The sequence below is a fragment of the Equus asinus genome, chromosome 4 (genome assembly GCF_041296235.1).
Source record: "Equus asinus isolate D_3611 breed Donkey chromosome 4, EquAss-T2T_v2, whole genome shotgun sequence".
NCBI classification, from domain to species: domain Eukaryota; kingdom Metazoa; phylum Chordata; class Mammalia; order Perissodactyla; family Equidae; genus Equus; species Equus asinus.
The window spans coordinates 15,487,223-15,501,712 of NC_091793.1; the positions used below are offsets into that span (position 1 = coordinate 15,487,223).

Here is a 14,490-nt window from a genome sequence, read left to right on the forward strand (position 1 = left end):
TGAGGCTGAACCACCATCAGGGGCACCAAGTGACTGGAGACACTCAACACACGCTGAGTGTCACTGCCTCACCCTCGTGCCCGCTGTTACTACCTACCAGTCCCAAGAAGTCCTGTCATTCCTCATGAGGAGGGCCACTGCACAGAGCCCTGGCCCAGCGCCTCTGACTCCCTGAAGCCTCTTTGGCAAAGCTGTGGACTGCTAACGCGATATTATCTAAAGGAATTACAATCTCCCGAATTCCCCAGATGGTGCTGGTTGGCATCCCTAACACTTGCTCGCGGAGGATCATGTGGAGTCAATCCAACCACGTCAGAGAAAGATGGATACTGCCGTTGGCCTGCTGTGTGCTGTAAACACAAGCACCAGAAAAGCACCGGCCATACACACATCAGCCTTGTCAAGAAACCATTTCATCAGACAACAAATCTCAGGTGAGAAATGAAAAGTGAGCATCGATTTCACTGTACAGCTGATTTTATTTACAAATAGAAGCTGGATAATCTTGTATTTAAATGGCAGAAGTTCCATCACTCATGATCAGAGAAGCGACATTTGAAATTGATAAAATTTCACATTATGATTCAATCTCTTTTCTAAGGGGGAAAAAATGTCTTAAGTTTTATGAGAAAGACTAAAAAATATGAAAATATTAACAAAGTAGGGAAATGATGAATTGATACGTCAGCCAAAATATGTCTCCAACGGGCACACTTTTCTTTACAAGATACAACATCAGTCACGAGGAGGTCTGGATCAGCTCTCAGACACAAGGTCTCATTCTTCAATTACGGGGAGGGCTTTTACTTTCTCTGTCAATTCCTAAGTTATCCAAAGTAATGTGAGCCCACACCGTTTCCGTCAATAGAATCTTTCCAGCTCATTTATTCAGACTAAACCTCAGGGCCTAAGTCTTTAGATGACATCTTATAAAAGCCTTACTTTGACCACTTGAAATCAAGTAGCTTTGCTGAGACTCTCCAGTTAGTGGCACCAGGAACAACACTATGACAACGGCTCAGGAAAAGCCAAACCCTGATGGGAAACACATGTGACAAGTGCAACCCCAGTCGGGGGAAGGCCCCCTCTTTTACCTGGAACAAGAGGGATCCTGGAGCACGCACAGATGCCCGCATAGCCTCTATGCCCATGGCAGCCGTCTTTGCAAAGGACCATCCGCAAACGAGTGACAAGAAAGAACCTCAAACGTGTGGTCCCTCAGAAAACTTCCATCAACCAAAGCCCTGCTCTGTGCTTCTTCCCCTCCTCCGTCAGCAAAATTCGTCATCCCCCCAAGTCTCACTTTACCCCACACACAGGTCCTTGGGAGCACAAGTCTTATGCCTCAAAAAGCCGCCCTTACGTCCGTCCCAAGCCCAGCTCTCAGGGGGCCTGTCACCCTACTTCCCTCTCCTTCCTCAGTGCAGAGTGCAGCATCCGGCACAAAGCAGACATCTGAGAAAGGTGTGTGGGCATAAGAGGAGCCTAAAATGGCCCACATCACACCTGAGGGCCGTCCATCTACCTCACTGTTTCCTGCTACATCAAGAGGCTTCAGTCCTCGTTCCTGCCCTCTACCTGCGAACGACGTCCTTCCCAGGCTCTGCGTAGGATGCTGCCCCAAAACTGTTTCCATCAAATCATCCCTCGTCCTGGGAGACCTGTGGCTTTTCTGCAAAAATCCCAGCCTCTGGCCCCAGATGATGACAAATCAAGCAGAGCCCCAGCCACAGGAGAAGGACTCACTCCAGCTTATGCTGCCCTCCGGGACCAGCACTTACATCCCTGGCCCAGGACTGGCAGGGGCTATGTGGCCATCTGGTCACAGGCCCTGTGTTACAGATGAGAGGCTGAGGCCCTAAATGATGCCCTTTAAGGGCACATTCCTCTGAATACAGTTTGCCACCCACAGGCAACAGCTTGTTGATAGCCCACGTGTGGTGCTGGTACCACTTGGGGTTGCAGGCAACAGAGCTGCGGAGATTGCAATCTACGGGGATCAGACACTGCAGAGCAGAGCCCCAGTCCCTCGGAGCCCTGCACCATCCCCTCCCGCAGGAACCCTCCGCAGGACACCACCAGGGTCCCCGGAACAAGGAGTGTGCCTGCACAGGCACACCACATACAACCCCACACACAGTATTTCTCACACCTGGTCAACCCTGAGGAGCAGGTACTATTCCAGATGTGGAAAGGGAGGCTTCAGAAGGCAGTCAGTGGTTGATCCGAGATTCAGAAGCAGGCCTGTGGCATCAGGCCCAGCACTCTTCACAAAGCTCATTTTAGATGCGGAATCACATCTCTCTGGCATCAGCACCGGGAGGGGCTCACCTGAATACCGTCGAGCAGCTTGCTCATGCACCAGTACGTGTCGGCCTCGACGTTGCGCAGCACGTCTGCAGGCACGCGGGAGACGTCGGCGGCGTCCACATCCTCTTGCTCTGTGTGCCGTGGAGCATGGAAAAGACAATGAGCAGTTAACCCACAGAGCAAACAACACAGGGCGGGGCGCCTGATGAAGAGGTCTGCGCTCTGTGCGGGGATCTCTCTCGGTCCCATTTTTCTTGCTCTAACGAGACGACGCATGTACTCTTCCACCTCATCACTTAATGGTTCTCAATTTTAATACCTAATTAGTTGCACATAATTAATATTCTGAATCTTCTCTGATTAATTAACATAATTAATACATTGTAAATGATTTCTTCTCAGGCATTTTGCATCCTAATAAGAGAGAACCTAAAATATATTACTTATTCCCAACAGAGATCTGAAAGTTTTTCCTAAGATTTTTAAAATTCTGCTTCTAAGATATGCACCTATTCATTCAGTAATAATTCCTCTAAAAACCTGTTTCCAAGGTTAGAGACTCTAAAACCACACTGGGTAATACCTCTATGCTATGGGCAAATATGCAAGAAAGCAGGAACACAGATGTGTTTGAAAAAAAGAACAGGCAATGGTGTTCTAAATAATTTCCTTCAAGTATAAAAAACCTAATGAGAAAATATAACATAAAAGTTTTAAAATGCAAAACAGATGCCTAATTGAAATGGCTTATCAGACATTTGAACAACTAATTTTAGATCCTTACAGTAACTGCTATCATCCAGCCTAACACTCATAAATTTTAAAAAACTGTGTACCCCACATTTTTTTATTACTTTTGTTTTATTTTGCAAATGTACATGGCATCTTTGCAAGAAAAATGTTCTTTAACGAAAGAAACATTTCAGCCCAGAACATATTTTGGAAGTTTTAAGTGGGTAAAAATGACAACACTTACAATAACTGCTAACACTTACTGAGTGGTTATTATATGCCAGGTATTCTTTCACATGTTTCAAATGTATTAATTCATTTAACCGTTGTCACAATTCTAGTATCACTACCATCAAACCCCTTGGAAAACGAGGTGCCGAGAAACAAGGGACAGGGCCCAGTTGCAGCCTGGGAAGCAGAGGGGTCAGCATGGGGTCCTAGGGCCCATGTTCCTAACTGCTCCCCACAAAGCACAACAGCCCTGCACGCTCACAGGCACACCTCATGTTTCTACCGTTTCCTCGGGGGCAGCATGACACAGTCCTGACTCACACTAAGGTGTATGGCTGGAAGAGCCACAGTGAAGAACCCCCCGCCCTGTTCTCCATTCACAAGAGAAATCAGAAAGGTAAAAAGAGGGGAAGGCTGGGGCCGGCCCCATGCTGAGTGGTTAAGTTCGTGCACTCCGCTTAGACGGCCCAGGGTTCGGATCCCGGGCGCAGACATGACACTGCTCGTTAGGCCATGTTGAGGCGGCATCCCACATGCCACAACTAGAAGGACCCACAACTAAAATATACAACTATGTACTGGGGGGATTGGGGGAGAAAAAAGAAAAAGAAGAAGATTGGCAACAGTTGTTAGCTCAGGTGCCAATCTTTAAAAAAAAAAAAGAGGAGAGGGCTGTCCTGACGACAATGGCCAGCACCCTGTGCAGGTGAGCCAACCAGCTGGGCCCTCCGTATGGGCCTCGTGAGCCTAGACAGGAAGGCCACACGCCCGCTCCCGCATCCAACATAGCACAGCCTCCAGGCAGTGTAGATTCCAGTCAGTTCAGCTCTTAAGTCCCTTATCGCTGCATCCCCCTGGATGCGTGAGATCATATCTGCACACGTACGCAAACGAAAATGGCACTCTTAATGCCCCATTTAGTCAGTCACTCCCTCATTCACTCAAGAAGTATTGTTTTATTTTGGTTTGTTTGGGAGGTTTATTTTATTGAGACATAATTCACATACCATAAAGTTCACCCTTTCAAAGTATACAATTCAGTGGGGTTTAGTATATGCACAGAGTTGGGCAACCATCACCACTATCTAATTCCAGAACATTTTCATCACCCCAAAAACAAACTACCCATTAGCAGTCACTCCCCACTCCCCCCAACCCCTCCCAGCCCCTGGCAACCACCAATCGGCATTCTGTCTCATGGATTTGCCTATTCTGGACATCTCATATTAATGGAATCATACAATACATGGCCTTTTGAGACTGGCTTCTTTCACTTAGCACCATGTTGCAAGGTTCATCCATGTTGTGTCATGTGTCAGCACATTATTCCTTTTTATAGCAGAATAACATTCCACCATATGGATGGGCCACCTTCTGTTTATCACCTGTCCCTTGTTGGGCACTGGGTTGTCCCCTCACTGGAGCAATGTGACAACATGCAGCAGGTGTGGTGGCTCTGTCCCTACACTCCAGGTCATCGGGCAGAGAGATGAGTAAGAGTCAGTCCCCTCAAGAAGCTCAAAGATTAACGGGGAAAACAACTTTAAAAATTGAAAACATACACGTTTAGATGTCAGAGAGTCACTTTTAGGTATAAATGTTTAGGTATGAAGGTGGGAGAGGGATGGGGAGGGGCAGGTGGGTTACTTCTCAGACCCAGGCTGTGTGCTCACAAGCCAAGGCCTTGGCTGGCAGACCCATGTGGCCCCCAGCTCCGGGGCCCTTCCCTCTGATGCAGGACCCTGATGACCGTGGCCCAGCCTGCTCTGAGCTCCCTCCTCGCAGCCTGAGCTCACCTGTGACATGTGCACCATCCTAGCTGACCTTTGGGGCTGCAGGCTCTCCCTCCTACCTTCAGGCACCGCTCTGCCCACTGGCCTGGCCCAGCAAGACGCCTGGCCTCAGAACTCTGCTGTCCCAGGAGGCCAACATTTGACCTGAGTGCCCCCTCTGATGAGCCCCCACTGTGGCTCTGCAGGAAGGCACTGGGCTCCCGAATTTCTCAAGCAGCCTATGCGGGAGGTGTTATCTCTGCCAGTTTACAGACAAGGACACTAAGTCTCCCAGGGGCGCATTAATGTACACTGTAGGGCCCGCCTCCCACTGCCAGGTGCTGCCCATCCTAACGCCTTTCCAGCTACACGATCAAGTTTGAAGACAACAGTGTAAGTGGCCTCCTCACAGCGGGGACTACCTCGCTGGGAAAATGGCTTTGGCAGATGAGTTCATCCACCACACTAGAGCAGATCTGACTGTATTTTCCAATCTCAGGGAACTGAGTCAACAACAATAATCAGAGGACTTCTCTGGAGAAGTTTCCATCGACATGTTCTCTCTTTCAATGGCCTTCAAAGCACAGAGCTATTTCCTCAGCTGTAATAAAAGTCAACAGGGCCTCAAGTTCCTCTCCTCGTTCACAGAAGCAGCTGGGCCCACGGCCGGCCCACAGGCGGCACACTGCTGCGCGAGACAGGCAGAAGCCTCGCTGACTCTTCTTGGTCGTTCAGCTGGCTTACTGCTCTATCCAAGAAAATGTCGGCAGCCTCTTCTAGGTGTCATTTCTCACAATGGGCCATTTGTTACTCTTCAAAGTATTGAAGTAATGGCATTTAACTCAGAGAACCCCTATGCCAATTTGTCTTCAAAAAGTCAAGAGAATCGGAATGTCCCTTATTGTCAGAATGAGATAAATATCCATCCTGCCAGATAAAGTATCCGACATAGGAGAAGGCACAGAAGGCACAGACACTCTGGAAGCCCCCCAGGCTATGATTATAGGGTCAGAGCTGAGACACAGGCCCCAAGAGCAGAAAACACCCCTCAGGGGGCGCCCACAGGAGACAGGGCACTTGTGGTCCCTGGGGGCACGGCCCGGAAGAAACCACAGAAAATCAGCATGTTTAGCACAGGTTCCCTCGGTTAGACGCTAACCTCCTAAACCATCCACCGTTAGGACCCGGGAATCTCAGCACTGTTGGGTGGGAAAGAGTCCTCAGAGTCAAGACCCCAAAATGGCCAAAAGCCATGACAGATTTTAACTCAAGACCATCTGACTCCAAAGGCACACACTTCCCACCAGAGCATGCTGCTCCCACACGTGCCATGGGCAAGGAGGGAGGGAGACGGGAGGCGCGGACACCTGAACAGTGACCCACAAGGAAGCCCTTGTGCACCAGCCTGAGGAGTCTAGTGTTAATGTCAGCGGCCCTGGAGCCTATGCTGGGCAGGACTTAGCTCCCTAAACGTGGGCCATGCCAAGTGCCAGGGGAGAGGCCAGGACTGCTGGCCTACGGGAAGAGACTGGTCAGCTAGGATCACAAATGACAGGAAACCAGGGACACTATGGGATTCCAGGAAATCCCAGGGTTCAAAGGAAGAAACACAATTCAAAGGGGAAAAATGATAAATTCATGGGTAATAAGAGAACAAGCAGAACTCGACTGTCAATCAGCAGAGGGTGGGCCTCGATAACAATGCTGCAGTGGTCACAGCAGGAGCAGGGCTCTTGGAGCACCCTCAGGGCCTCGGGGATTTGGCTCAGCTATTTCTAACCCAAGCCACGTAGACACTCCACAGGCTGTGACGGGGCATGCTGGGCAGGGCACACACCTACTCCCAGCCAGGCAGGACCGCCAGGCCCTGGAGCCAGGACAGTCAGGGCTACTGTGGTCCTCTCTAAGGTGACTTTATGCCAAACACATTATTAAAAGTAATGGAATTTAAACCAACCTGTTTCATCTGATACTTGACTAGATTCTATGTCTTACTTTCATCCTTTAATCATAAACAAACATTAACACCAGCACATACAATGCTGCTTTAAGAGCTGCACCCAGCCCCCTCTTCCCCATATTACCCACAACACCTCCTTCAGGAGGCAGGCCCTGCACCCTGGGGACACCAAGTTGAGAAAGGTGGGAGCTTGACCTCAAAGAGCCCTCAGAGTGGCAGAGAGGCCAAAAAGTGTACAGGCTAACCGAAGGGCTCCTGGGGGAGGCAGAGAAGGCACTGTCACAGCCCTGGGCAAAAGATCAGCAGTCCCAAGTAGACTACAACTGAATACGAAGACACAGGATGTAGAAACAGACATTTAATTAAAAATAATCTCTCTTGCCTTCTTAGATCATAGAAAGGCTTTAGGGGACGATTTAAATAAAATTCTTTGAAAATGTTGTCCTGCTATATGATTCTTATAAAAGCAATTTGTAAAATAATTCCATCTTTTTAAAAAATTATTCTATTAAGGTCACACTGGCTTATAACTGTAAATTTCAGGTGTACATTAGTATATGTCAGTTTCTGTGTAGACTGCATTGTATTCACCACCAATAGTGTAGTTTTCATCCATGGCCATGCATATGTGCCCCTTTACCCATTTGGCCTTCCCCCTACTTCCTTCCCCTCTGGTAACCCACTCATCCATTCTCCTTAGCCATGTGTTTATCTTCCACATAAGAGTGAAATCATACGTTGTTTGTCTTTCTCTGTCTGGCGTATTTTGCTTAGTGTAATACTATTCCTCAAGGTCCATCCACATTGTCACAAATTGCACGAGTTTGTCCTTCCAATGGCTGAGTAGTATTCCACTGTAGACATATACCACATCTCCTTTAAACATTCATCCATTGATGGGCGCTTGGGTTGCTTCCACATCTTGGCTATTGTGAATAATGCTGCAACGAACACAGGGGTGCATAAATCTCTTTGAATTGTTGATTTCATGTTCTTTGGACAAATGCCCAGTAGTGGGATAGCTATATCACATGCTATTTGTATTTTTAATTTTTGAGAAATCTCCATACTGTTTTCCATAGTGGCTGTATCAGTTTGCATTCCCACCAGCAGAGTATGAGGGTACCCTTCTTTCTACATCCTCCATCATTTGTTATTTTTCGTCTTGTCAATTATAGCCATTCTGACAGGCATGAAGTGATATCTCATTGTAGTTTTGATTTGCATTTCCCTAATAATTAGTGGTGTTGAACATCTTTTCATGTGCCTATTGGCCATCTGTATATCTTCTTTGGAAAAACATCTGTTCATTTCCTCTGCCCTATCCTGTTTTGATTGGATTGCTTTTCTGTTGTTGAGTTGTATGAGTTCTTTATATATATTGGAGATTAACCCCTTGTCAGATATATGATTTGCAAATATTTTCACTCAGTTGGTGGACTGTCTTTTTGTTTTGTTCATGGTTTCCTTTGCCTTGCAGAAGATTTTTAGTCTGACGTAGTCCCATTTGTCTATTTTTTCTTTTGTTTCCATTGCCTAAGTAGGCATGGTATTCAAAAAGATGATACTAAGACTAATGTCAAAGAGTGTAGTACCTATATTTTCTCCTAGGAGTTTTATGGTTTCAGGTCTTACATTCAAGTTTTTAATCCATTTTGAGTTAATTTTTGTGTCTGGTGTAAGATAAAGGTCTACTTTCATTCTTTTGCATGTGGCTGTCCAGTTTTCCCAACTCCACTTATTGAAGAGACTTTCCTTTCTCCATTGTATGTTCTTGGCTCTTTTGTCAAAGATTAGCTGTCCGTAGATGTGTGGTTTTATTTCTGGGCTTTCAATTCCCTTGATCTGTGTGTCTGTTTTTCTGCCAGTAACATGCTGTTTTGATTACTACAGCTCTGCAGTGTATTTTGAAGTCAGGGATGGTGATACTTCCAGCTTTGCTCTTTTTTCTCAGGATTGCTTTAGCTATTCAGGGTCTTTTGTTGTTCCACATAAATTTTAAGGTTCTTTGCTCTATTTCCACGAAGAATGTCACTGAGATTCTGATTGGGACTGCATTGACTCTGTAGATTGCTTTAGGTAATATGGACCTATTAACTATGTTTATTCTTCCAACCCATGAGCACGGAATGGCTTTCCATTACTTTATGTCTTCTTCGATTTTTTTCCATAATGTCTTACAGTTTCCAGTGTATAGGTCTTTCACTTCCTTGGTTAAATTTATTCCTAGATATTCTTTTCGTTGCAATTATAAATGGGACTAAACTCTTAACTTCTCTTTCTGCTAGTTCATTATTCGTGTATAGAAATGCAACTGATTTTTGTATGTTGATTTTGTACCCTGCAACTTTGCTGTAGTTTCTGATTATTTCTAATAGTTTTCTGGTGGATTTTTTAGGGCTTTCTATATATAGAATCATGTCATCCACAAACAGTGAGAGTTTTACTTCCTCCTTTCCAATTTGGATCCCTTTTATTTCTTTTTCTTGCCTAATTGCTCTGGGCAAAACCTCCAGTACTATGTTGAATAAGAGTGGTGAGAGTGTGCACCCTTCTCTTGTTCCTGTTTTCAGAGGGATGGCTTTCAGTTTTTCACTATTAAGTATGATCTTGGCTGTGGGTCTGTCATATATGGCCTTTATTATATTGAGGTACTTTCCTTCTAGATCCATTTTATTGGGGGTTTTTATCAAAAATAGATGTTGGTTCTTGTCAAATGCTTTCTCTGCATCTATTGAGATGATCATGTGATTTTTATTCTCCATTTTGTTAATGGGGTGTATCACATTGATTCATATGGGGATGCTGAACCATCTCTGCATCCCTGGAATAAATCCCACTTGATCATGGTGGTGTGATCCTTTTAATGCACTGTTGTATTCAGTTTGCTAATATTTTGTTGAAGATTTTTGCATCTGTGTTTATCGACAATATTGCCTGTAATTTTCCTTTTTTGTGTTGTCTTTGTCTGGTTTTGGTATCAGGGTAATGTTGACCTCATAGACTGGCTTAGGAAGAATCCTATCTTCTTCAATATTTCGGAAGAGTTTGAGAAAGATAGGTATTAAATATTCTTTGAATGTTTGGTAGTATTCACCAGAGAAGCCATCTGGTCCTGGACTTTTGTTTTTTGGGAGGTTTTTGATTACTGCTTCAATCTCTTTATTTGTGACTGGTCTATTCAGAGTCTCTATTTCTTCTTGATTCAGTTTTGGGAGGTTGTATGATTCTAAGAATATGTCCATTTCTTCTAGGTTATCCAATTTGTTGGCATATAGCTTTTCACAGTATTCCCTTATAATCCTTTGTATTTCTGTGGTATCTGTTGTAATTTCTCCTCTTTCATTTCTAATTTTATTTATTTGAGTTGTCTCTCTTTTTTCCTTAGTGAGTCTGGCTAAGGGTTTGTCAATTTTGCTTATCTTCTCAAAGAACCAGCTCTTAGCTTCATTGATCCTTTCTATTGTTTTTTTAGTCTCTAAAATAATCCCATCTTTATCAACAACTCCATTTATATAGTGTGTGTCCATACACACACACACACACACACAGAGAACACTGCTCAGAAGGATGCCACCAACAGAGAGCCATGGATGCCCCAGGGGTGGGGGTGGGTTGGGAAACTATGCCTCTCTATTTTCTGCAGAAGGGTACAGAATACAAAGAGAACATGAATTTTCACAATGAACAGGTTATTTTTACAATAGGGAAAAAATGTTCCTTAACCCATCAAGATAGTTTAAGGAAGGCCTGTCTTTTCTACAGATAAACATCCCTAGAGAAAAAGTTCCAAGGCTGGTGGTACTGCCCTTGGAAACAGTTTGAGAAACTTGCAGGGAGTTTGGGGGTCAGAACGCTTAGTGAGAGGGGAGCTGGCAGCTGGCATTCAGTGGGCAGGATCAGTGCTGGCCTTCGTACAAAGTGTGAACAGCACTGCACAATTAGCACACCCTGACTATTCCACCAGACTGGATGGGTGCGTAGATGGATGGATGACTAGGTGGGTGGATGGGTAGATATAAGAAACTAGGGAGGATAGTCAACCTTGTAGGGAGAAAACCATATAGGGATATAATTGCTACCTTGAAATATCCAAAAAGCTATCTTGGGTAAATAAAGAGCAGAAATCTTCTGTCCATGTCTCCATGTCCAGAAGACAGAAAGGGTCAATGGATGAAAGAACAGGCAGGTTGATGGGCTCAAATCAAGGACACTGTGGCGATGAGGGCTGCCCACCGGGAGAGCTAACCTGGCAGCAATGACACCTACACGACTGACAGATGGAGCGTTTCTTCTGAGCTTCCACAGTAAGTGCTCCTGAGCTAGGGCCCGCTCCATCTGAAAGCAGCCCGGTGAGAAAAATACTCCCCTCTGACAGACGAGGGCCTACAGGTGGGTAACAGGCCAGGGAGCAGCAGAGCAGGCCCGGGAACCAGTCCATGTGAAAACAGAGTCGGTGCTCTTTCCATCGCTTTGGCCGCCACTGAGACAGGGCGGAGAACCAAGGCCTTTGACTTGGCGAGGACGGGAGGGAGGAGTCACTGCTTACTGATCTACCTTGTGCAGCTAAACGTAGGGAAGTCTAACTTCACAGATGAAAACAACAATCCCTCAGTCATGAAACATGGTTCACATCTTCCTCCTCAGTCATACAGCAACAGTCTGTCACCACGGCGAGCTCACCCAAGCTTGGGGTCTCCTGCAAGGCTCCTTTCTCACAGCATCCTCTTCTCAGAGGACACTCACCCACCTGGCGAGACATCAGCATCAGAAATGGCCAGGGTAGCAGAGGCAATGCCCGAAACTTAGGTGACACAGCTAAGTTCTCCCTCGTAGAAAACCAAATGGGGCGGCCTGGTCATTGGAAACGGGGAAATATCTCAACTCTAAACAGAGCCTGTAACTCCAAGGGCTTCCAGGACACTGATCACGGACATGGTCTGGGTAGCAGTCTCACGTGGCACAAGCCACGGGGAGAGAGCCAGCACCTGCTGGTGGACAGGGAACAGCTACTGTCGTTGTGACTACGTTAATCACCCACATTGCACAAACCCCGCAATAAACCTCTCCACATAATTAGGAGCTTAACTGGTAATCAAAAATACTCTCTTCTTTATAAGGAAGCTGGAATCGCTCTCTGGTCTAATCTTTTGCATTGCCCAACCTGGGAGTTTTAAATTTGAAACCCTGACACTTTGGTGATGGCGATTTTAGCACTGAATTACATAGATTTGGGTTCCAATGCAGAGAAAAAAGGCCTGCTTTGGTGAGAGAAGCGTCACAATTCAAGACTACAACTTCATGAAACTCTCTGGCTCAGCAAAAACAACTAATGTGATGACCTAATTGGTTCAGCAGTATGAATGTTTAATTCTAAAATAAATAACATCCAACTCAAAGTTACAAACTAAACCACCATCACAGTTCCCAATTCTGTGACATAGTTGAAAACCTGTAGCCTGCAGACATGGGGATTGGGTCAGGGGATGGGACTCCAGGAGACAAAGGTCATGGAGCAAGGACAAGATCAGGACAATGCGCTCTGCTGGCCAGGAGGACGGCAACTACCAACTTCCTGGCCCTCAGAGAGACCCCAAACGACAAGGACCAACCTCCTCCTCTCCCAAACAGCCTGGTTCTGCTCCCGTCCGACCACCACCCCACGCACACCCGCAACTGGGGGTCTCCAACCTCACAAAGCCCAGCCGCAAGCGGATGGCCCAGCGTGCAGAAGACGAGAGGACTGGGTTGAGCAGCTATTCCACTCTGTACAAGAAAACTGGCATCAGATTCCGTGTGGAAAAGATCTCTCAAACAGCACCTGGGAATGTGACAGCAATGGTGTAGGTTCTGAGCTAAAGAGTGAAGGGAAATTTCTGTGATGATCCTTGTTTTTATAATGTCAATTTTGTAAAAGAAAAAAATTTAATCTCATAACATTCTTTTGGCTTGACTGGATCTTTGATTTTTTAATAATGCTGTGAGTAGGAATTTTTGTTAATAGAAATGCCATTGGTTGAAATACTGATTGATTCTATTAACATCTATCGAGCACTTTCCTGTGCAAGAAACTGTGGGGCTGGGAGAAAGGTGAAGATGAAACAAAGAAGCCCCTCCACCCCAGAGTCTAGTGGAAGCAGGGAGGCGGGCGTGTGTTCATCCACTGACTCGCTGATTCATTCATTCTCCATTTACTGACTTCATTTATTCATACTATTTGCTGACCAGATTTATTTATAGGGAGATGCAACTCACACGGCCACGTCTGTAAATAAAGAACCAGCCAAGTGGAGAGTGAGCAGTGTGACAAGGGACAAACAGGCAGGTGCAGGCAGGTTCAGATGAACACAGAGTCCCTGGCCCTGAAGAGACATGAGTGTGGAAGACATGGCACTGGCCCTGAGCCTCAGGAGACGGCAGAGCTAAGCACAGTGATGGGAAAGGTGACGTGAGGGAAGACCAGAGAACCCACAGCCAGGCGGCCGTGCGGAACAAGGTATGGCTGCGGCAGGACGAAGAGTCGTGAGGATCATGCTGCCGGCCTTGGGTGCCAGGCTCTGGGGCTGGACTTCCTTCTAGTGGAAAGGGGGACCCTTGGAGACATCTGTGCATTAGAGCAACTCGTTACGCTGGCATCTGCAAGCATGGCGGGTGGGGGTGGAGAAGGGATCTGATCTAGGGACAGTGCTGAGGAAAGGAAGAGAAGGCCAAGGCGGTGGAGAGGCTCCCAACGAGAGCCTGCAAACCCCAATTGCTGCTGAGGCACAAATGCAGAGTTTGGGCCCCACCACTCATGCCCCTCTAGCTAGTAAAGACATTTCCAGAGAACAGATCAATTCCACACCATGAAATGCCAGGCACTGGACCCCCCGCTGCAGAGACAGAAGGGGACATGCCAGTACGCTGCACTGCCCCCTGTATGTCCTCTATGACACATATCACCAGCTGCGTCACTCCCTGCTGTGTCCTTACTTGTCTGCTTCTGTCCCCCCACTATAGTAAGAGCAGGGCCATGTCCCCCTTATTCTCCATGTCCCCAGCACCTCCGGGAGTGCCTGGCACACAGAAGGTGCTCAATAAACACATGCCAAGTGAATGAATGGACTGCCATCAAAGCACTCACGGTCCAGGAGACTGGCATAAATACATAAACAATTAGAACTGGAACACAGTGAAAACTATGCCAAGACGTTCTATGAAGAACAAAAAAAGATGTAATCTCAACTTCGCTGGTTAAGAGAAATATCCAAATTATTGCTGAATCTAAGACAATACATCAAGTCTAACTTGCTTCTACTAATGACAACACAAACAACACTTTAGTCAACAAGAATCTGTTCAAACTGAAGGAAGCATTCTTCCTAATACAACATACTCTAACGGCCTCTTTTCTGCAAAAGCTCAGAATTCTCTGAAAAGAAGGCAAAACTCTTTTCTAATTCTGAGACACCTCCCAAAAGCTACTGTCGTTGCTGAGCTGGCCTT

General features: G+C 46.2%; 1 protein-coding gene across 5 annotated transcripts in view; it reads right to left on the minus strand.

The window, feature by feature from the left end:
- The window catches only part of TBC1D22A (TBC1 domain family member 22A), a 343,202-nt gene that overhangs the window by 158,770 nt on the left and 169,942 nt on the right, over positions 1–14,490 (minus strand). For all 5 annotated transcript variants that reach the window (XM_014864482.3, XM_044777626.2, XM_014864481.3 and 2 more), the window contains one exon: positions 2,332–2,441. In XM_014864482.3, the coding sequence (XP_014719968.1) occupies positions 2,332–2,441 (110 nt within the window). The remainder of the gene's footprint in view (positions 1–2,331; positions 2,442–14,490) is intronic.